This window comes from Octodon degus, unplaced genomic scaffold, assembly GCF_000260255.1.
Source record: "Octodon degus isolate 3935 unplaced genomic scaffold, OctDeg1.0 scaffold00154, whole genome shotgun sequence".
NCBI classification, from domain to species: domain Eukaryota; kingdom Metazoa; phylum Chordata; class Mammalia; order Rodentia; family Octodontidae; genus Octodon; species Octodon degus.
The window spans coordinates 1,338,972-1,363,852 of record NW_004524730.1 but is presented as its reverse complement, the minus strand read 5'-3'; the positions used below and the strand labels follow the sequence as shown (position 1 = coordinate 1,363,852).

At 34.8% G+C, this 24,881-nt stretch overlaps 1 protein-coding gene across 2 annotated transcripts in view; it reads right to left on the bottom strand.

Annotated features, from left to right (window-relative positions):
• Phf20l1 (PHD finger protein 20 like 1) overlaps window positions 1-24,881 on the bottom strand; it is a 76,202-nt gene that overhangs the window by 50,806 nt on the left and 515 nt on the right. Inside the window, exons 2-6 of one of the 2 annotated variants that reach the window (XM_004642483.2) lie at window positions 23,054-23,173; window positions 7,346-7,517; window positions 7,135-7,219; window positions 3,114-3,202; window positions 2,806-2,883 (exon numbers count right to left, since the gene is read on the bottom strand). In XM_004642483.2, the coding sequence (XP_004642540.1) occupies window positions 2,806-2,883; window positions 3,114-3,202; window positions 7,135-7,219; window positions 7,346-7,517; window positions 23,054-23,136 (507 nt within the window). In that variant the 5' untranslated portion in view covers window positions 23,137-23,173. The remainder of the gene's footprint in view (window positions 1-2,805; window positions 2,884-3,113; window positions 3,203-7,134; window positions 7,220-7,345; window positions 7,518-23,053; window positions 23,174-24,881) is intronic. The other variant, XM_004642485.1, reaches the window with a different exon arrangement.

The window sequence follows — 24,881 nt, the reverse complement described above, 5'->3', positions numbered from 1 at the left end:
GAAGAAGAAGAAGAAGAAGAAGAAGAAGAAGAAGAAGAAGAAGAAGAAGAAGCAGCAGCAGCAGCAGCAGCAGCAGCAGCAGCAGCATTCCTCCCATTAGTCTGCTTTTGTATTGTTATTTAAGAGAGGGTCTCACTATGTTGCCCAGATTGGCATTGAATTTGAAATCCTGCTGAATAGCTGTGACCTCAGGTGCACACTGCTACATGAGCCTGTCCTGTATTTTAGACAGGATGTTGTCAAATAAACATTATCTTTCTATAAATTAGAATAATGACATGCTTCCAGGTTAACTGTAGATGAGAGTGCATAGAAACAAATAAATAAAACACTGTGCTTGGGATGAAAAGACCTACTTCAAGCAGTCATTCTGCACATGATGTGAGAGTGGCACTTGAGGTCAGTAATTTAGTTCTCTAAGATAATTTTTCAACCATGAAAGAAAAATGGTACCAGCCATACCTATGTGAAAAGGTGCAATATAAAAATCCAGTAAAACAATATATGGAAAAATATTTTGTGACTGTGAAGATTCTTCTGAGACACTAGTATGTTATGAGGTAAATTTTGTATCAGCACTTTCAGAAGAAAGGAAAAGCAAGTCTTTCTCCTGCATGAAATTCCAAATTTAACGTAACAAAACAATCTTTCATCTTTAATCATTGCGGCTATGTTTTTATTAGGACAAAAGATCAGAAGTAACAGTGAGAACTAGTACTTACTAGTACTAGCAGGTACTAGTAGTAATAGATAGTACTAGTGGTAATAGTAAGTAACTCATTAGTTGGAGGAATTAATCGCCAGCCCACAAAATATGTCAGTTGCATAAATACTTATGCATTAACACTACTACTCCACTCAAAATTATTTAAAAGAAAAAAATGCAGGTAGGTAGGCAGAGGGGGCTCCTACTTTGGACCAGGAATGTGTCTTCTACACCTCTCCCAGTTGGAAAACATCTATAGCAATCGCACAGGAAGGACCACTGCTTACACATAATCCAACACAGTATTTAAACTCTGTAATCAAGCTAAACTCTCAATACAGACAGGTTGCCCAGTATTAAGCAACTGATTCAAAGCCAAAAACAATAGCATTAAAACTTTCATTCTGGCTTAAGAAAACTACTCTAGGGCCAGCCAGATAGTTCAGATTAAGGCACCTGCTTAGGCAGATGCAAAGGCCAGATCCCTGGCTTGACCTGCTGGCCCCACCCACGGGGTGCTCTGAGACTGGGATTGAGACTGGATGTGGTGGCGCAAGTCTGTAATTCCAGCTCTTGGGAGGCTGAAAAACAGGTGGATCACTATAAGGCCAATCTGTGTAAGACCCTGTGGACCCTGTACTTAAGTACATTAAAAAAAAGAAAGAAAAAGAAGAATACTACTCTAAAAGATCACACAAATAATGTTGTTAGAGAACTCATTTTATGTGAGTCCTACAGAAAGTTTAGAGAAGAGCACATGCACAGTAACTCCACTTGATGCATTATTTTCTGCTACTTTAACAAAAGAAATTTTACTTTAAATCTTTCTTTATAAAGGGATTATCAAAGTACTCAAAATATGTGAAGATTTAGGACTGTCTCAGCCTTGCCCAAACACCCTTTTAGCATAGGTCTTAGATAAAGACTAATAAACATTTACTATGAAAAAAAAGAATAGGTTTTTAAAAAATCTATACATATTTAATCTGCTTACAATTAAGAATTATAAAGAAAAAAATGAAAAGCTAAGTATACTGCTACTGAAATTTCTTTCAATAGTTTTACATTTTGCACTAATTTTAAAATAACCTATATCATGGTGTGAAAAAGATATCTATAAACACCCAATAAAATTAGTATCTGCAGCCTGTGATTTTATCACCGACCAAATTGTTCCATTTTATAAAAAGAAAAGCTTTAAGTAATATTAACATTATTTCATGACATCTGAATAATATGAATAAAACACATAAATTTTAAAACTCCCTCAAAAATTTGCAAGAATTTTGTGTACTTAAGCAGACATACCAAACTACGCTTTTGATTTTTCTGTATAGTAGCCAAGAAATCACACCACTGAATGCTTAAAAGAACATTTTATTTATACAAACACGAGGAAAGAAAGCAATTTCCAAACAAGAACATTTTCATTCTAAATTTCAGTTAAATATTAATAAATGGGTAATCCTAAAGCTGATCATAAGTAAATTTTTGAAAACCAGGTGATTTAAAACAACAACACTTTTCATAAGAGTTCTTCAGAAATAATGTTTTAAATGTGGTAGTACACATATTCTAAATTGCTAAATGTCTATATACTTAATTGAAGCTTACCAGGCAATAAAAACACATTTAAGGATGACACTTTGCCAGAAAGTATGCAACATATTTCTACATTTTTATAGATTACTTTCAAGTCCTTAAAAGTAATTGTAGGTCCAGGTGCTGAAAATCCCAAATAACAGCAGAACATAAAAGAAAGTTTCTAATGGCACCTTTTCTTTGCAGTATTTCAGTACACATTACAAATGGAATACAGTTTTAACTCCATCCCATATTTTCTTTTGAATGCTCAGCATTTATTCTTGCGTTGAGCAGAGAAAAGCATGTAATACACTGCTCCCCGCATGACTCAGAAAGCCCGACCTGAAACCGCCTACAGAGTGTCAGGTAAGCGCCTTTTAAAGGAAGATGAATGACTATGATTTGTGGAAGGAAAGAAGAAGATAAGAAGGTCAATGTAAAATGTAATGTTAAAAATTAACTTTCTAAATGATACTATATACCAGATAAAACAAATTTTTTAAAAAGGCACTTACCTCACTTCCCATAGACTGGTTACACGATCCAGCTGGGTCGATAGGACAACACCAGCTTAGTGGATGCTGGGATTTCACCTGGAACAGAAACTAGTGACCTATAACTTTAGCAGGTCTAAAACCAAAGAAGCAAAAATCAAGTGTATAATTTATTTTACATTCTAAGCTTCTCTTGCTTGCTGCTATTTGGGGCTATCAGCACATAACCCTACAATTATTTCACTTTTAAAATAAATATTACATATTGTGATCAGTCACCATTCAAGAAGACATCCCTTTAGGTAGCTGGGAATACTAAACACTCTTACCTGCCCCTTAGCATCCTCAGGCATGGCTTTAATGTGCATTCTTTTTAAACAACGGATTACTCCATCATAAAACTGAACTGTGAATGTCCCTGAAACAGGAGTAAGTTGCTATCATTAGAAAATATCATGCAACCTTACAGCAACACTTGAAAGTAGGAGGTAGTGATGAGATAAATAAATGCACTATAAACATCCAGCCCATGTAAGAATTTTGTTTCCTCTTTTTAAAAACAACTCTACTAGCTTCCTTAAAAAGGGTATAAATTAAGTCTAATTAATTGCAATTCTGACATTCATTGAGGAATGTTTTCATTTTGTACTGATTTAAAAATATTTAGAATTATAATGTATCTGATAAAATTAAAAGCAGTATTTAGAAAAATAGAATTTCCATAGGAATAATCATTTTCTCTCTTGGAAACAGAAAGATTTGACATGAAAAACATCATTTCCCAGCAAAAGATTATTCTCTTGGCAACAGTATTGATCTGGCATATAAATACTCTAGATTCCCAAACTTTTAAGCCAGAAAATCACTTGTAAATGGACACTGAATTCCAGGAAGGCCAACTACTGCTCTGTCTGACATTCAGCTAAGCAGCAGCCGAGTCATAAAGGACATTCCCAGTGCTGCCAAGCCACCTGGGGCCTTCTTACCAACGCACCCTTCTTTCACAACTCAAGCTTCTGCTTGCGTTTTCACTCACAGGTAGGGTCTGAAATAGACTCACTTTTTGTTACTGACTCTTTGTTTTCAAGTCAGTATAAGCCAGGACTATTAGAAAAAATTACATGGATTTTTATCTTTATGGAAACTACCAGTACCTGGATGAATGTTTTTCTAGTTTCCTAAGTACGAGCAGAGTGCCTACTTAAGTACATAGATACTTACTTGGCTTGTACAAGATTTATAAGTAAGAAATGTAATAATTATGAATAATAACTTTGGAATTGACACACAAAAAATGGCCTATTTTTGCAAATATTTTTCTTATTATGTAATCCAAATGAAACCATGTCATGCCCTATCTTCCTATAGTTAGCATAATATTCAGGATCACAAATATCTAAAATCAAATTACAGAAATACTACAAAGACAAGTTTTGAGAGAAATGTCAAAATGTCTATACACCTTGCATTCCCATCATTCCTGCAACTGCGTCTCCTCTTCCTCACAACAGCAGTCTAGAGGAGTCCAGGCTGCTGGCTATCACTTTGTCCATAGTGTTTTCTCTGGTCAGTGCCTCCTTCCTCCTTCCCTGAAGCCTGTCTAAGCCCTACCCGCTCTTCAAGTGCCATCACAAGATGCTAACCTCCTGATTACTCAATTTACACTGGTTGGCCCTCTTGTCATTTCTACAAGCTGTATTCCAAATATCAAAATGTTCACATTTTTTTGTTTTGTTTTTATACAAAATTCAATTTCTTTTGCTTTTTTCTCTTTTTTTGGAGGGGAGGGGACTGAAGAAGCAGTCTCATCCATTATGCTGGGGAATGCAAAAACCACAAAATTTCATACAGCATTTCTAGTGGAGATTTTTTAAAAAACATATAATGAGTGGCAACAGTTAGCTAAGTTTTTAATGGAACTCCCCCTGAAACAGAGGTAGTCACAGAGCAGTGCTATGACTACTCTTCCATAACCTGACTTTTCTACATTAAATGCATGCGGGTAAATGGCATAGGATAAAGAAGAAGGGCAGTTTTCTGAGTGGCATTTATATGGACACACACATGTATTCATACAACTACATATCCATTTATTTGGGGAACATGAAAGGAAAACTCTCAGAGCTCTGCACACTGAAATGAACTGCTCAAGTAGAGAGTACTATTTAATTTTGCTTTGTTTTTAGACAGATCCTATTACCACACAGAACAGATGAATTATAGCTTCCTTTCCTTCCATAGACTGCTCCTGCCTATCCTGCACCCGGCTTTCAGTAGATAGTGTGGGGGTACTTTGAACAATATGTGGGCATACGAACTTTATAACACGGCTCTGCAGAAGTGTCAGTGTTCAGAGAGATACAGGCCCCAGTGTAAGGAAAGAAACTGCACAACAGCTGAGATCTTTCTCTACTCTTTCTGTGGTACAGTTACTGGTAATAAAACCATAGCCATGCCCACTGCTTTAATAAAATAAATAAATAAAAGGGGAATTACATCATTGTAAAGTTGTGCAATGATATCAAGCTCGAGAACTGTATTTTTTCACATCTAATATTTCTTAATTTTTAAAAAAGTTTTGCTCTAACTTATCTCCTGTTTTCTCTCATTTGCTGTTAGTTTAAATCCGAAGATTACATTTGCTTACTAGATCCCATAATCTCCACATGACCTTCAAACTCTTCAGCAAAATTATGCGATACCTAGCATACTGATTCATACCTCTTCCTCCCATTCTTCTATCCCTAGGAAGAAACTTCTCACCCCCAAACAACATTCATTTTCTTAAGGTAGGACGCCTCTTTCACTTCTTGTCCAGACACACTTTCTGCCAGAAAAACTTTTGCATTCCCTCTGTAGCTAACTTATCTGTATTTCAAGACTCAGTTTAAAAGAGTATCCCCTTACTTAAATCAAATGTCCTTCTTGGCAAGAAGTTGTCATTCAGTTTCTATGGCAAAAACAATGAGTAAGTGGTCAAGTTTAAGAAATAACTGTAATAGAAAACTAACATGTAATGACTTGGAATATACATTAGGTATTTCATAACTGTTTGAAATATTTTATATGAAAAGTCTGAATATATTCAAGTGTATTTCCAATTAATAATTTAAATAGTAATTCTCCTACCTTTCCAAATCTATCAGTCTAAAAAGTTCTATGTTTTAAATTCATTATCTGTCAAACGACTGCCAATCCTAACTTTGGATCCCATACTAACTTATCTAATTTCTGTGTCTTTTTTCTTTTTTTCTTACGCTGGGGTTTGACCCTAACCTGCTATGTGACTTACAAATATTCTACTACTAATCTTTTTTTTTTTTTGCGGAACCGGGGATTGAACTCAGGCCCTTGCGCTTGTCAGGGAAGCACTTATTCCACTGAGCCATCTTCCTGGCCCCTATTTCTACACTAATCTTATAGTAGACAAATATTCTACTACTAAACTCTAGCTCAGAAGCTCTTTTGGCTTTCTCATGTTTTGTTTTGTAAGGCAGAGTCTCATTATGCTGCCCAAGCCAGTCCTAAACTCCTGTGCTAAAGTGATCCTGCTGCCTTAGTCTTCCAAGTACTTGTAAGAAATACTGCATATGGCTGATTTCTGTATTACCCTAAAGATTTCTGGTAACATTTTTTTAGTACTGAATAGTGTAACAAATGTCCACCCAAAGATTATTAGGCAAATCAATTTGGTATTCTATAGGTATTAATGGGGAAGGCATAAAATGAAAACCTCAAAATGATAAATTACATACTCTTCTCTCAGAGAATACAGTATGATGATTTATTCGAGAGTTAAACTGATTTGAAATTCCCTTTTGTCTTTCACCTTTCCTCATTTTCTCATTGAGACACTCATAAATTTAACCACAAATGGAAACCAAGAAGTACATATGAAATGCAGATAATTTAATTGTGTAAACTAAAAACTTTTAGCTATTTACCTCTACTAATTCAAATTTTTATTGTGGCAGAATTCATGTGCCATCTTATCCTATGCAATATATTATAAATATGTTATAAATGCTTTGAAAAAACACTAGCAAGAGCTGGGTGTGGTGGCTCACACCTGTAACCCCAGCACTTGGGAAATGGAGGCAAGAGAATCACCATGAGTTCTGGGTCAGTCTACACTACTTAGGGAGTTCAAGGCCACTCTGAACTATACAGCAAGACCTTGTCTCAAAATAAAACAAAACACAAAAGCCTGGCAGGAAATTCATTCAGTAAAACATAAAACAAAGAGAAGTATGGAACAATTACATAAATTAAAACTAAAAAACAGTGAGTAAATTTTAAAACTTAAAATTTACCATCAATTTTAAGACTCAGACCACTTCAAATACATACCTTCTTTGTTAATTGCTTCAATCTTGGCAGGATAATAGCGACAGTCTGTCCAACGAGCCAGAACTTCTTCTCCAGCTTTAAAATCCTATTTTAAACAACTTTTAAGATCAATTGCACATATAATAAGCATTTCCTTAACAAAAACAGGCTTTTGTAAAGTATCTTATTACAATGCTAGCAAATTTAGCCAATGGAAATGCTTGCTACTTACAAAGAAATCTTCCTCTTCTTTTAGCCCTTCTTTTCTTAGCGCAGGTCTCTCAAGGGGTCGCAATCTATTGCTATCCCAGTAAATCCATTCATCATAACGATGACTCCAGCGTTCAAAATGTACTAACATTTTCCCCTCTTCATAGTCGATTTTTTCAATTCGTGATGGATACCTCAAAAAATAAAAATAATTCACATAAAAGGAAACTTTTAAAACTTCATACAAAGTATTTGAAAAATTACACTGAATTATACTGCTTACCATTAAAACCATGAAGAAAACAATATATGCCGATATTTTTAAGCTATCAAAACCACAGTTTATTATTGTTGACTTTTAAAAATGACTGCTTCTAAGATCTGAAATTAAACCCTTTGAGACACTCCCAGTGAAATTTTAAATTACTAAACTGTTTTAGAAAATAACACGTCAACATGCCTCAAGAGCCTTAAATATATTTCTACTGTTTTGATTCAATAATTCAATTCCAGGACTATAAACACAAAGCATTATATGCAGTCGCAAAAAGAAAATCATCCAAAACTATGTCTGGAAAAACTGGACTATCTATAGCTATGGAAACTATGCCATATCTACCAAAAGGAATGTTATTCTTTAAGTGTGGCATTTACAAATATTTTTAATGTTGAAAAATATAAAAAATAATCAAACACTATATTTAGATTATTTATAGATACAAAAATACAAATATACCAGCATATACATGTCTCTATAGGACATAAGTATGCTTATTCTTTTTAATTTTTCTATACTTCCAAACATTTTAGAGTGAATATCAATGACATTGAGGAGGGGGCTGGGGAGATAGCTCAGTAGAATAAGCGCCTGCCTGGCCAGCACGGGGTCCTGAGTTCAATCCCCCATACCAAAAAAAAAGGTGGTAAGGACAGATTCAGTAAAGCCTTAAATTTAAGTATATAAAAATAATGTGTTTTTGTCTTCACATATGATTGTCCTACAAGATTAATTCCAAAATAGAAATTAGTTCAACTGAAGTTTTTTACAAGAAAAACTGGCTCATTATTACCAATGTACTGTATTCAAATGCTCAGAGATGACTCAAAATTTTTTGAAAGTGTGATTAAATCACATTAAAAACCCAATCATGGGACACTGGAGATGATTCAGCCATAATAATTTATCTCCTTTTTTCTATTTTTTAATAAATCTAAAGTCTGTTTTCCCTATGAAAAGCTAACTTTAACTATAATGCCCAGCAGACTTTATGTAACTCTAAAATAGACTACTACTTGTTTTATTACCATATTATCAAGGTCTTTTACACATTTTAATGGCCCTGAACCTTTCTCTGACAGACCTTCCTAGTTTTGACAGTACCACTGTTTCATGACATTCAGCTACCTAGAATTTCCTGCATCACACCACAAACAACATGTGCAAGCACTTGTTCTTTTGAAGGTCCTGTTCTTTCTACCCAGCACAGAACCTCACTTACTCTCCTATGTATTCTCATCATTCAGGACTTGCTTTCCCACGTGACCACTGGTATGAACACTTCTCTAATTCTCATTTCCCTGTCACCCCTACCCATCTCTGCATGGTTTCTCAGCTAAGTTCTGTAGAGCATTTTATAACCCAAGACATATTATGTATATCTGTCTGTCTGTCTGTCTGTCTGTCTGTCTGTCTCTCTCTCTCTCTCTCTCTCTCACACACACACACACACACTCTCTCTCTCTCTCTCTCTCTCTCACACACACACACACACTCTCTCTCTCTCTCTCTCTCTCTCAAATAAGCAAACGAAAGACTAGATTAAGAAACGTTACTGATTTCTTTACTAAGACCTCTAAATGCTGTCAACTAGATGAAGATGAAGCATTCAGTTTTACCAAAGTTGGGGAAATATGTAGTGCCTTCTATCACAGAATTATTTCAGAATTATTTCCCAACACCTACTGAGGCAAACTCAAGCCTGATGCTAAAATGCCTCTGAGCTCTGGAGATAACAGAGTCATGGTCATCCTTCCAGGCCCCAGCACCTAGCTCAGTGACAGGACATACAATAGACAACAGGGGAATGTTTACCAGGAAAAAAAAGTCACAAACAATACACTTTCTCAGGCATATGAAGGCTGCTGATTCAACTATAAGATTAAGTTGAATCTTAGTCATCTTTTTTGGGAGTAGTGGTATAGGTAAGGGAAATCTTCATTAAAGAAAGTCATAAAGAAAGGAACCCTAGGAGGACAATCCCCAAGGTGGACTTTTCTACCCAATGCAATTAGAATCAATGCTGCATATCTTTCACAACATTTCTGAGTTTGTTTTAGTCTCTCTGATTTTTAAAGATATAAATTGTCCATATCATCCAGGGAAGCCCAGAACAAGGTTTGCCTTAACTTTCAATATCATCAGCCATTAATTTACTATGAAGAGATTTTTTTTTCAATTATAAAAACTGACAAATTTTCTTAAAATGTAAAAGCCTTTAGTTTCACAGGCTTAATTTAGCATGACATCTTCTAAATCCTGAATAAAAAATAAGGAATTTAATCTCCAGGTTCCTTCAAATTCTAAACATATGCTTCTCTATTTTTTGAAACATTTCTCAAAATGGGAATAGTCTATAATGACAGAATTAAACACATCACTATTTTCATAACGAGATTCAGTTTGGTAAAGATTCAGAACCTAAATGAATTCAAATAATGTAAATCTTGTTTGCATTTTTAAGTAACTTATGGTTTTCCTAATACATTTTAAATTCTGGCTCACAGCATGCCTGATGCAATAACCAGATTAAAATTTATATTTTAGGATACCTCTTCAGAATAAATCACAGTATATTACAGCCACTGTATAATTATCTAGGGATATGTATACTCAGGACAAGGGCCAAGAATTAAATAAGTAACATACATATCCAAGGTTATCATTTATTTTTAACCCAGGGTTAAAATCTTTTATAAGATTTACAAATAAAATGTTGAATCTTTAAGACTCTCTGATCTTACTGAATGTCAAGTGCTCTTTATGTACATTATCTCATTTGGTCTTGGGACCAACCAAGGAATAGATAACATTAATTTTTGTTGAACAGATGAAGATCAGTCCAAAAATACACATGACGTAACTAACACTCAAAGCCAAGACTAACTGGCACAAAAGCCCATGTGCTCTGTACCAAAAGAAGAAATGGGATAAGGCCTCTATCTGAGTGATATCATACACAGTATGGTAAACACACACAGAATTTTATATAAGATACTTTAATAGTTTAGAGAAAACTGAAGTCCACTAGAGGTCTTAGACATGTTCCACACTGGTGGGTGGGACTCCAAACATATAGACTTAAAGTATATACTCAGAGCAAAATTTATTTATTTAGTGTTCATTTATCATCATAGGTCTCTATGCTAAGAGCTGACCGTAAGTGTTCAGAACAAATAGAATGTGGAATCTGCCCTCAATCATGTGGTTAGACTGGAGAGACATTAAAGGAAACAGGAAATATCTCTCTGTAGCTTGACTATATGGTAAAAAGCAAGGCTATTAAAGGAAATAGTGGAACATCAAATTGGACATGTTTGCTTGGTTCAAACTTGAAGTGCCCTGAAATAGCAAGCTAATGAAATGACCTTTTATTCTGCAAATGAGGTATCACTTAAAGTTTAGTTCATTGGGTTATCAATTACACCTTCAAAGAAAATCACAGCATCAAGATCAGTGCAATGTATGTAAACTGTACAAAATGGAAATTAAACATTCAGTTATTTAGAATAAAATGATTTTCCTGTTCTAACAGATGTCTATTAATAATATTTTGATATATACAATGAAGGAAAAGTTAAGCAAATATAATCACAAATGATTATCTTGTACTATAATATTATTTTGATGCACTATTTATGCTTTATTATAATTAACTATGAATTGAACATAAAATTTTTCTTACTGAACTCAGAAGATGCAGTGTTGTTTTTGGTTTTGTCATTTTTTAAAATGCTGAATCACAAAAAGCTGTTAAGAATAAAGAACAGTGATTAGGCTGAGACCCAGGTATTGAACTGTATTAGGAAAAAGATTTAAGAAGTAGGTGACTGGAGTTCAGTGTCAGAGATAAGGTACGAAAATAATGATCAAGAACAAGAAAATAAATCCACCATAACATGCTTCTCCCAAGGTTTCAACAGAAAGAGATGGAGACAAGGTGATATCACTAGAAGTCTTATTTCCAAACATTAAAATGCCACATCTCAATCTCATTTACCACAAAATATAAAAAAATTGATAATCTTTTCTCCCTACTACAATCCCACTTCCAAATGTTAAGAACTGATTAAGTAACACGGCCTTGTGTAAAAAATAAGGAAGTAACTCCAATGCTCTGGATCTACTCTGCTTTCTTATGTCTTTTATACCAGAATCCTGGAAAATAGAGTGTACCCTCAGCAAATTCAAGAAAATATTCACCTAAGATGCATTCTAGCTTTTTTGATTTAATGGAAGTGAAGAATACACCAAAATACTAAGATTTAATTGTCACTTTCTGAATCAGCATGGGACTCTTTCTGAATCTATGTCCTTTTAACGGTCAAGTTAAATTGTGGCTATACCTATGAATCAAAGCACCACCAAGAATAAAAAAATTTTTTACCTCCTCTGAGTTCTTACACCATTTTATTGCCTTATCTGATACACTCTCATGTTAACACTATGACTGGTACCTCTAACTTATATAGGATTGTTCGGAGAATAACAGTATCTACAAAAAACAGTGAACATTTAAATTTAAAATTTTGCGAAGTTTAGTACAGTAAAAGACTCACTGCCATTAATCTCCCTCAAAGTTCTACCCCTGGCTTTAAACACACTTATTACATCATTCATGTCACTTTCTTAAGCAGTTCTGGAAGTCTTCTTTCATGTGTTTTGAAGGTTGCCTCCAGGTCCCAAACCAATTCAAAATTTATGCAATTTTTCCTCAAATAACACCACTGTACTTTATCTCACCCTCCTTAATCACTAGATCTGCTCTGAGTGATTTCTGGCTCTTTCTTCAAATCAAAATGACCATAAAAGGTAAATATTTGAATCAAGACACCAAGGCAGCTAAGATATTAAAACTCACAAGATAAACACTCACGAAAGAAGACTTCCAGAACCACTGCACAAAATAGAGAGAACAATGGGATGGAGTGTGTTTGAAATAAGGGCAAGTACTCTAAGGAGAATTAACGGCAATGTGTCTTACTGTAATAAATTTTAAAAATTTAAATATTTACCATATTTTTTATCTAGATGAAATCCAGAATTCAGTAAGAACCAGAAACTAATCAAGAGGTTAGCTATAAACTAAATATACTACATCAGTTGCTTATAATTTCAACTTTGGGGTGCTATCAAAACACAAAGAATACGTAAGAACCTGAAATGGAAATTACCATTACTGGTGAATTCCTATGGCTCTTTTTGTTCACTTTTCACATGCACATATCTTGACTAGGACAAGAGACTGAATTTCCTGAGACTACAGGCACGCCAAAGGCTATGTGTTTAGTGTATTCTTTTATGAGTATTCTTTAGAGGTAAGAATTATAATGATTTAATCAGATTTTCAAAGGGCTCCATGTACAAGCAAAAACTTCTAGAATGCAAGTCATTTATTCACACTCAAACGAAGTGTTCAAGTAAGAGAAACCGTTAGTGTTCCAAAGAAGGAAGGAATGTGGACGTGTCAGAAATATCATTTGATGGATTAACAATAAAAAAGCTCTATATCCAATGCAGTAATAGTAAAATAATTAAACAACAATTACACATTTAAATTTAGGGAACTCATTCTGATTTCATATCTAGATTTATATATCCACATTTACCTGTATCAATAAAGCCAATCACAAGAAAATTATAAAGGAAATCCTCTGTAACAGTTATGGTCTAGAGCCTTTTACACTTAAACCAAAGTAAAGAGTTGATAGCTACTAATAGTTTGCAGTCCTCACTCAGCCAGACAGGAACGTGCTGCCAAATGTCCCAACAATCATCAGAGCTCATCAAGATATGGGTTGGGATTTAAATAATCATTGAATAAATGTCATGCCAATCAAAAAGGCAAAAGTATTTTTTTTATAAATTGTCCAATAAATTATTCAAATTATATACTTTAAGTAAGTCATTTTTTAACTTACATTGATAATTTGATTATAGATTTTTTTTTCTTGCCAGAGCCCGGTGTATTACAGGCAAGTACCCTACCACTGAGCTATGTCCCCAACACATAAAATTTCTAATTTAGGTAAATTTAGAAACTGATCACTTCATAGGTTCATTTAAGTAAGGTAATAGAATCTTGTATGCACTGATGTAATACCTTGTAAAGATAATTTTATACTACATTCAGAAGCAAACATTTAAGAAAAATAGACAAGGTAGTTCTTTCTTTTAAGTTTTAAAGGACAATTATACATGACATACACTTGAAATATGACTTAAACATAATCTTAATTATTAGCAGAATCCTGGAGCGTTAGGATTAACAGTTCAAAAAAGCTTATGGATAGGGATGTCATTTACAACACAGTGTTGATTAAAAATGGCAAATGTATTAGAAGAGCTAGAAATAGAAAAGAATTGTCTTGTGTGACTATCAGGAGGATTACTTGCCAAATAAGAAAGCAGAATGTAATTCAAAGCAACTGCAATATTCTTGTAACCTAGTGCTAACACATTTACTTTCCTGAAAGCACTTTAAGTTTTCACTATGCTTTGTAATTTTTAAAAGTGTTCCTCACCTACCCAGTGATTATACCTGCAACAACAATGTAATCTAGGGCCAGCAAGATACCTCGGCAGACTACGTGCCTGCTTGGACAAGAGCAGGGACTTAAGTTGGATCCTGGTACCACATGCTTTGCTGGCCCCACAGCCAGGCATGTTGAGCTGGCCACTGAGTCTGGGCATGGCGGTACACGCCTGTGATCCCAGCACTGGGGAGGATCACTAAGAGTCTAGTTTCATAGTGAGTACCTGTACCAAATACATTAAACACACACACACACACACACACACACACACACACACACACAAAAGAAACAAACAAAAGTAACCTAATACCATTACACCAGAATTTTAAAATTCAATGTACTCATTGCATGCTAATTTATTTTGCACACTTAGAAAAGCATACTGAAAAAAGAACCTTTTGATTAATTCAAATTTGATATAGTAAATCCCCACAGAATCATAGTTCAGTGCGGCGCCTCAGTCCTTGGTGGATTTCTCCTTAGAAACACTTGGGATTTGTGGAAACTGCAAGTACACTCAGCACAGTTGTTTCAGCAGGTTTGCAAGTAACCAATTCAGAAGCATTATTCAGTTCTCCTTGCTGCTGACTGGCTGCTGCCTTGTAACCCATCTCCATCAACTGTACTCGCACTTCTACAACCTAACAGGTTGCTGTACAACACGTAGTTATCTTGAGTGTTTTCAGTTGTTAAAGCCCTCAGACCCCTATGATACTATTAAACACCCTGTATCTTCTAAGGCTTCATAGTAACTATTTTATGTTAAATTAGATAACTGTGGGAGACATAGCATATTTAAAGTTTACACTATACTCTATTTTTTATCAGTGTCTACTTTAGAATCACTTAGTAATTCTTTGATTATAGTTTATCATTTCTTTACTTCAGTGATTATTTCCAATCTGATATCCTCTAGACCTTTCTGCAGTTGTTTCTTTACTTCAGATGCTATTATTTCAGAGATTTGAGGAGTACGGTTTCCAATTTCTTCAATGCTTGTGTCTCCTGCACTTGTCCTGGGTGGACTGTGACTACATTATGCTCCTTCTCTTTGTCATTTTGTATAGCACTGTCCTCTGACCTTTGGTGCAGAGCTTTGGTGTAGTAGTTACCTTAGCTCCTACTGATATTACCCAAGAGAGATTATGTGGTTTAGGCATTTGCAGTTTTGTATTTACAGTACTACAATTAGCGTCACTAACAATGGGTAATGAGACTAAGGTTTAAACTATAATGCACTTACAGGCATTTTTCTGGTATTTGAAATTTTTGGCTTTTCACAATTCATGATTTCTCTAGAAACATAACTCCTGAAAATCTAAGGGTTCACTGTATTCCAAAATGAAACATAAATACAAGATAATTTAGAATTTTAGGACTATTCAAATAATAGATCCTGGATAAGTCACACCTTTCCCAACAGTGAATTCTAACGGCCTTATCACATTGTCTCCAATCTTTATTCTAACTCATTCGTTCCCAGGATGCGTGCCCAGTACAAGCTGCACCCTACTTGTCCACACCTTTGCAGCAAAGTGCAAGATGAGATTTAACTATGTATTTTCCTTTAGAACCTTGAGACATTAATGTTTCACTTCAGTTCATTGTAATTAAATTACTATTTTTCCCATCACCCAAGTCCCATGAACCCATCAGAAATTCTTCTCATCATTACTGTACACAGGTTTATGTATTTCACCTAATTACACTACCAAAACTAAAAGTTGCAGCAAACTGCAACATGCTTAAATTATTTTTTTACTACAAAGTCACATTTACTATTATATGTATTGATTAGTTTAAAGAATTTAACATCCATTCCTCCTTCATTGGACTTTATACTCTTAAAATAACTAATATTCAATTATAAAAATATTAAGTGGCTACAATGTTGCAGAAGCCATGATAACCTCTTAACATGCATAACCTTGCTTAATCCTCAAAAGAACCTTTTGTGTGATGTGCAACTCCTGCCCCACTGCCCCCTTCCCTCTTTTATTTCTTTGGTGGTACAGTAGTGGGGACTGAACCCAGGGCTCTGGCACTGAGCTATATTCCAAGCCCATTTCTTATTCTGAGAGAGTCTAAGATGCCTAGGCTGGGACTCTTCTGAAGACCAGCAAAACTAAGATGACCTTTTAATAACCTGTTAACTTAAAAAAAAAAAAAAAAAAAAAAAAAACTACTGATATTGAAAACATAACATTAAAGCTAGTATTTTCTCCTTCAGCTTAAAAAATCATTTAAAGACAAAATTAAAAAGCTAAGCATCTGCAGATGCCAGTTCTGTCTACTCAGCAAAACTACAACTGCAATATGTTCTTTTTAGTAGTTAATTGCTTCCTAGTTAGTGGTTTTGATCACGTCCCACTAACAAAGCACCATCCAACGTGATGTGACAAGTGTGAAATACTACAAAACACAATGACAACACTCAGAAGGAATGATGTAACCAATAGTGATATGGATGTGTGTGATAAACGAAAGCTGAGCTTTAACCAAACGTCAGAGAAGCAAATAAAGCTTTTTCTCTTAGGCCTAGGTTTCCCACCATATGAGCACAAACAGAAGCACAGAACAAAGCTTCGGAAATTAGACATCTGGACTTGAAACATTCATAAATTTATGAAAGAGTCTAGGAAGGAAAAAAAGAGTCTAGGAAGCCATCAACTTGAAGGTTTGATTCTAAGGTAAGTCTTTAGGATATAAATACCTGAAATTAACCTGCTGTCCCCCAGCTAATTCTAAGGAACAAGAGTAAAATACTCTTGCTGGACATTCAAGGCCTTTCTAAAACCAGACATACACACCCCATTAGATCAACTGAGAAATTCAGATAACACTGAGCCCTAGATGACTGCGGCTCCAGGCTCCAGGGGGTAATGGGCTAGAGGGGAGAGCTTATTACATATGGAGTCAAATGATTGATGACCTAAAGTTTCAAGCCTCTTTTGTTTTGGGTTTTTTTGTTGTTGTTGATTAAATTATAATAACCTTTCTTTACTTTTCTAAACTTCATTTATTCTTCAAGGGACCAGCACTTGTGAACAAGCTCACGACTTTTCCTTGTCTATCTTACTTCTGTCTTATATCTGCGTTACTTACCAGTCTAAAAGTGAGGTCAAAAAACCTGTCATCCCTGAATTGATGAAAACAGACAAAAGAAATTGAGTTTAGAAACCAATAGGACCTGAAATACATCTAAAATGTCAGGTTCTCACTGGAAGGCAGAACAGCACTTACAGTTCACATTTTCTGATATCTAGTTAAATGTATTGTTTCTTTCTCTCCTTTTCCAGAAAACTGCTAAACAAAGTGGGAGAACGGCTGTGATCAGAAAAAGTTGTATTGCAAAAGAATCAACATAACTGAAGGATGCACATAAGAACAGTAAGAGGCACAGTGAGACTGTGTTGCAAAATAAACGTAACCTATTTCTAATCTTGCCTTTTACTTTTCTTTTTTTTTTTTAGGATTTCTTATCTCCAACATCATTAAAAGAAGTTTAAAGGCTCTATCTGGTGAATATTCTACAAAGTGAAGAACTAAGACATAATATACAATGGTATAGACCCTGTTTAATGATTATACTAGATGGCTTATTTTGACTTTAAAATCTAAAATTTGTGACAATGTGAATGTAAAAAGCTTCAAAATTTAAAAGTCTTCTATCTGAAGAATAGAACTCTGCAACTGAGTTTTTAACCTGGGCCCATGGGCAAGTTTTCTCTGAATTCGTGAACCTAATACATAATTCAATCCTTGTAGTATACACATGCAATTGCATTCATTTTCTGACTCTACTGCTGAAATTAGGGTTTCAAAGATAATGGTTCAATAATAATTATTTTTCAGTTACGTATATGACAAAAATATATAAAAAGACAAAAGTGGCATTCATATTATCAAAAGAATATTTTGAAGTATTTAAAAACTATTCATCTAACATTCCTACAAATTTCAAATTATTTATACACTTTAAATACAATTTCATTTTTAAAATTTGATCTACATGCTACTTCTCAGGAGCATTTTCCTACCCTAAATATAGATCACATAATGTTTTCCTTTCAATAGCTAAATCCAGTCACAGAAAAAAAATATTTTTTATTCAGAAAATACATACTTCTTTTAAATTAGAAGGTATTTATATTTACTATAATCTTAATGTCCTCGGTTTTCTGACACTATTCAAATTGTGTTCATGAACATCTTAAAAAACTCACATGTGCAAATGTTCCATACAGTTCAAAAACCTCCAAATTGTGGAAACAGCATTTACCAAGCCAAATTTATACTGTTCTATCAAACTCTGCTACTTGGGAACAGCTCCACATTTTTAATCTTTCATTTTCTTTTTCTTTAGATCTAGAAGAGAATTAAATAGAAATATTCCAAAAGAAGTCAGAAGAGCATAACTCATCTGAATGTTTTTAATGACTCTATATCTCCAGCTTCTTAAGACTAACACTAGAGCATATTTGATCTGTTGTGTTTTCATACCTAAATTATTTTACAAGAGAGTAAGTTTTAATTTCTTTCAAAAGATACAAAGTTAAATCAGTAGTTGACCAGTTTTATCATTTTTATTACTAATAATATTTAGAATGAGTTGACACTGCAATTAATATCTGTAAAGGGTGCTTTGTAAACCATGAAACTCTATAGGAAAGATGAAGATTTGATTATCATTCCAAAAGACTGTTACAAGTTGTTGCAATAACATGTTTTTCCTTTTATGATTCTATGATTCTAACCAATTTTCATGGCAATGCTAAACATCCACTTCAAAGCTTATACACTTAAGGTCCCAAAGATTTATTTTTCAACTTTCCCCTTTCCCTTACATTTACTTCAGTGCTTTATAATTATATCTGAATTTGCAAAATTTAAAGCAAGTTTCATACTTTGATCCTTAAAGTCAATCCATAAATAGAAACTATAATACTGCTTCCATTTTATTGATAAACCAAATTAAAGGACTTCACCATATTTACTGGATTAATAAGTAGCTGTCCAAATGTAGGCCCATCCACTGTCTCCAGTGTTAATTTCTAACCTAAATCTTCTCTTTCTTCACATACATTCCTGAATCAAAATACCGCACCACTTTCAGCTTAGCATGTTTCTGCCCTCACAATACCACAAAATCAGTGTCAAGGTTTGGATAGGCAGGTATTATACCAGAAAACATGATAAGAGTATGACAGAAAATGCTTTACTCTATTAGTGAACATTAGCATGCTAACGTCCTTATACACTATTGAAAAATAAGCTAAAGAAAATGTTTCAAAACTATGACATTTTCAAAAGTTAAATCTATCTATACTACTCAGTAATAGGTTTACAAATGCTGAAGAAATCTGAGCATCAAATACTAGAATAAAACAACTGATCTCTCAGTGGCTTTTCAAGGCTTGTACTCAGTAACATCAGTAAATGATCAAACCATCAATGTTTTCTGTAAACTTACTTGGAAAAAGAAGTACTAAATCACTACTTAAAAATGTAGAATGTATTTTCAAGGATAACATACCTTTCTGAACCTTAAAGGACATGTGATATGGTTTGTAAATACATGGAGTCTTCCTAACTAAAATCTATCAAGTCAAATACACCACAAACCTAAAAGTGTGAGTTTAACTTGAACTACTTTTTTTTTTTTTGGTACTGGGAATTGAACTCAGGACCTGGCTCTTGCCAGGCAGGCGCTTGTGCTGCTGAGCTATATCCCAGGCCACTAAATTTATTTCTAATTTAAAGTTGATCTTTTTAGAGGCTGGGGAGATAGATCAGTGGTCCAAGCATTTGTCTGGCAAGTGCAAGGATCCCAGGTACCACATGCTTTACCATCCCCAGTCCCTGGACATGCCAAGCCAGCCACCAAAACCAGGTGTGGGGCACAGGCCTATAATCCCAGCACTGCAGAGGCTGAGACAGGAGGGTCACTATGAGTCCAAGCTGCACAGCAAGACCCTGCACCAAATAAATAACTAAATAATAAATAACTAAATAAACAAACAAATAAATGACTAAAAAAAGTTTATCTTTTAAGGTACATACTGAAAATTATTTTCCTTTTTTATGTAATGAAAAATCTTTTCCACAAGGAACAAGTTGGAATTTTAAGTGATAGTTTCCACTATCACTACTTTCGTTTAGTACTTTTCTTCTTAAAGAGGATATATATCAACAAGTGGTATTCTAATTCCTTAATGACAAGTATATATTGCTAATATAAAGGTCTTGAGTATAAACCCATCAGCACGATTTGCATTCTTGTTTCACTTACTCGTGCTTTACCCTATGTGTCCAATAGTTTTAAGAGTTCAAAACATATTTATATAAATGTGAGTACATACCTTTTAAATTGAATACATTTCGAAGACAAATTTAGGGATAGAAAAAACAAAATAGAGAGGGAAAGAGGGAAGAGGGAAGAAAGAAGGGAGGACAATGCATTTTCAATGATTATTCTCATCCTTATAAGAATGTAAGTTTCACAATAATCAAATAATCTTATACTTTTATCTGGCACTAAAGTATTTGCAGAATTTATATGCAAGATAGAATGGCTGTTTAAAAGTAGAATTACATGAATAAAAAAGTGTAAATCTCTCAGACCTGCATATAAAATTGAATAAACCTAAGAAACTTATCATTATTCTGTGGCAAACCACTTATAATTAAGCATACCAACATCTACCTGGTTCTTCATACTAATGACCATGAAAAGCAGACATCACAGTAAGAAAATTATTCATCTCAATTACTTTAATTCTTTTTCAATTACGGAGCCATTTGAAGAATACTAAAATCTTTCTATAAATGAGCTCATAAAGATCAAAAGGATGCCAAGTTTCACTGATGATCATGTGATTATGTTAGCTAATGTTGACTTAAAGAGAACATTATTACTGGGATCATTACAATTAAATCTAAACTTTATCAATGAATACATCTGCATGCTGCCAACCTATCTCTTAGCACTTAGGATATTTGTTGGTGAGAAGCTACAACTTTCATTTTTTCTTTGAAATTACAAATGCACAGAATATTTAAAGTACACAGCTTTTAAAAGTAGCTTCTTTCTAATCTTTTTCTTGTATCTACTGGATCTTAAATTTAAAATCTGTTGAATTAGAAAATATCTTACTACAGAAGTAAATTTCTCATGAATACCGAAACTGGTTTAATTTCTCTGAAAAGTAGAATAACAAGCTGCATGCTTCTCCAAAACTGGAAATTAGTTCAATTCCAACTATGTCAATTAGAAAACCTATGAGAACACAGCAATATGAATTAACTAGTCACAAAATCAGTAACTTAAAAAAATCAGTAAGATTAAGATCAAAAAAAGTATTACTTCCATAGTCCTGTATAACAAAGAACTCAATAGTATGCTTCATACATTAAAGCTACTTTTGGCCAAATCAGAACCTAAAGAGCCAATTACTACCTAACTTGGCATCTTTTTTTGAATGATGGAATGCAGTGATTTTCCAGCCATTTCACTCCTCACCTGCCACAGTATTTGACAGAATCTAGGGACTTTTTAAAAATCATCATTACTATGAGAATTGTCTGATCCCCAGGTTCTGTCAAACCCCTTCTGAGATACTGTGTACACTAATGATCTGATGAGAGTGACACTTAACCACACTAAAAAGAACTACCAACTGAGATGACAGATTGGGGAAGGGGCAAATAACTGTAACTGTCCACTTAAACTGTAGTTTCAAACTGCTACAAAGCACAGCCTAAGGTTGAGGCCATTCAGCTAGGAGTCAGGGAAGGAAGCTGAGCTCCAAAGCTAGATGTCAAGAAAGAAATCCTAGACCAATGTAATGTAAAATATCATGACTAACCTCGATTTCTCTGTCATTGCCAACTCAGGAAGTTGACAATGCAAATCAATCAAAAGCAAACCTAAAAAAATGACCACCATGATTTTAGTGGAATTATAGTGAGACAACATAAGAAAGTCTTGACACATGAAGTGGTACAGTTGCTAATCCACTAAACCCTTCAACCAAAGTAAATGTGCGTTAAAAGCAGCAAAGGCAGCAAGACTCCCAGAACAGGAACCTCTCTAACCCTCTTCTCCCATTAGGAGCCTGAGAATGGCAAGCGAGCATCTGAAAGAGCACAGAAGTTGGAGCCACCTATCTGAACAAACACACTCCCTAGGATAAAGGGGAATCATCATTATTCCACCATGGTAGAATGACACTTGCATGTTGCTTCTCTTCTCTCCTTTCTAGATGTTTGTTTTATACTACATTATCAACCTTTCCTGTATCAACTGTAAGGGTATTTTGGGGAGGGAGGTGTTTTAGTTTAGCAAGGACCACAGACAGCCAGAATAAGGGAAAATGAGTTCTGAAAAGACTGACCACCCAGTACTGGGGATAGTAACAACCTACCTGTACAATTGGGGTTTTAGGTGGGCTAGTGAATAGTATAATAGTGTAGCTATTTCTTGAAGTGTACAGTATTAGAAAATATTATTAGCATTAATATTAATATACTCTGTAGCTTGAAAGAACCACCTCTAACATAGGGCAAGACAACAAACTTATCAAAATTTATCCAACACTGGGAAGCTGACTGTATCTGAATTCTTTCTCCCTTTCCCAACATGGCTCATGTTAAGTTCACGAGGGTACCAATAACTTTCCATACACTTTATATTCTAGACAACTAGTTCTTAAAACACCTACAATGATTGTTGTTACTCAAAAGTATTAAAATGTTAAATCTGAAAATCTTAAAAACTAAAAAACAACATACATGCTTATTCAAAATATGAATATAATGATGTTTCTGCTAGCATCAGCAGCATTAATAGCAACTGATCAAGATATGTAAAGCTACAGATACTGTGCTTAAAGTCAAAGTTCTGTACTTTTCATACCATTTTTGTAAGTAGTCCAGTGCCTCCAAACGAGCACCAATCTCAAAAGTGATTCCAGGACGATTTGGGGGCTTTTTACTCATCTTGAGATCCTATTCTTCAGTATTCTCTTTTCACTACCTCAAGAGGAAAAAAGAAAGTTAGATACCAATGCACAAAATGCATAGGCAGTGTACAAAGGCACAGACAAAATTAAACATTTAACAGAACTGAACTGATGGTTACCAGTTATCTGTCATTAAAGGAATAAGCAAAATGCAGGCAATCTTGATAATTAAGAGACACATAAAGACAACTAACTAGGAAAAATAAAGATGTGCCATTACACTTACTAATGGCAAAAGTATCTTCAATTTGAACTTGAAAATACAGGAAAATTTCCAGGACAACTTAAAATGTTTTGGTTGTATCTTTGAAAAATTAAGACAGAGTTTTCTGGAATATGACTAAAATTGTTGCATGAACAAATCAATCAAGTTGTTCATCTAGTCTTAAAAAACATTTCAGTGCTTCATAATACAAAACACTAGGCAGACATTAAGAACACCACAAGGCTGTAGGAAACCCTACACATACTTTTACTCTGATGAAGAATTTAACTACACTTATGATTAGGATGTCTCATTGTCTGTGAACCCCCACTTCGGCAACAAATGATGCAAGAACTTCAACACACAGTTGCAAGGGAAATTTGTCTTTCACATTTCATATGTATATCTAATAATGTTTGAGATTTTCTTAACTCTGACAATTTACTTGTAATATACTAAAATGTACAGTGCCCGCATATTGCCAAGAAAAGTGGCTGTAATATTAAACAAAAAATTGCAGAAGAGCACATTTCCTCTCTGCATCATTCACAGGAAACGTGTTGACCATCCTTTCAGCTCCACCGGCCCCCCAATACATTAAAGTTGGCCCTTTTTCCACTACTAAACACGATCAATATATGTTAAGATGGTCTAATCAAAATACAGCTGGTAACATTTTTTTGTTACTCAAGATTACTAAAGACTGTGCTACAAGTTTAAAAGGCAAAGACACCTAATATTTTATGATGGTTTGGTCACATTCTGAAATGGACAAAAACAATAGGAAACATAAAATTCCAACTCCCCTTCACTCCTTGGAAAAAACAGGCAGAAAAGGGGAAAAAATAGCTTTGACAGCCTCCACTCACCCCCTCAAATAAATGAACACAAATATTTTGGGGGCTGACAGGGCCCGGCAAATACAAGTGAGTTAAAAAGTTAATGAGAATCATGCCCGGTGTGCATTTCGTGTAAAGAGAATAAATGTATGAATACTGTAACAGAACTCTCGTCATTGTGCAACGCACAAGGCAGTTACTCAAATGTGCGTGAAAAAATCCAGGGGGAATTTCTACTGTTCTTCACATTAAGAACTCCGTAAGCGCCAGAGTTTACCAATTACACGAACACGTCCTAGAAGTAGTACAAGTGCCACCGCCACCCCCAGCCACACGCAGGGATGAGGTACCATAAAAGGCAAAATCGCCTTTTTCATGGGAGAAAAGGACAAGATTTGAAGTCGGGAGCTTTCAAAAAATGAAACTATCTACTGGACGGAAAAATTCTATTGGAAGTAAAATGGAAGGGGGCAGAAAGCATAGAGTGAAACCGCCGGGAAGGGGAATAAAGAACGGCGAAACGATTTAAGGATGGTGGAAGCCGTGGGAGATGACAAGTGAGGGAGAGGAGAACCGGGGCGACACACACACACCAAGAGAGTGCGGCGGGTCCGGGAAGGCCCGCACAGCCGGCAGCGAGGGGCAGGAGCGCGCGGCGGGCGGCGGGCGGCGGGCGGC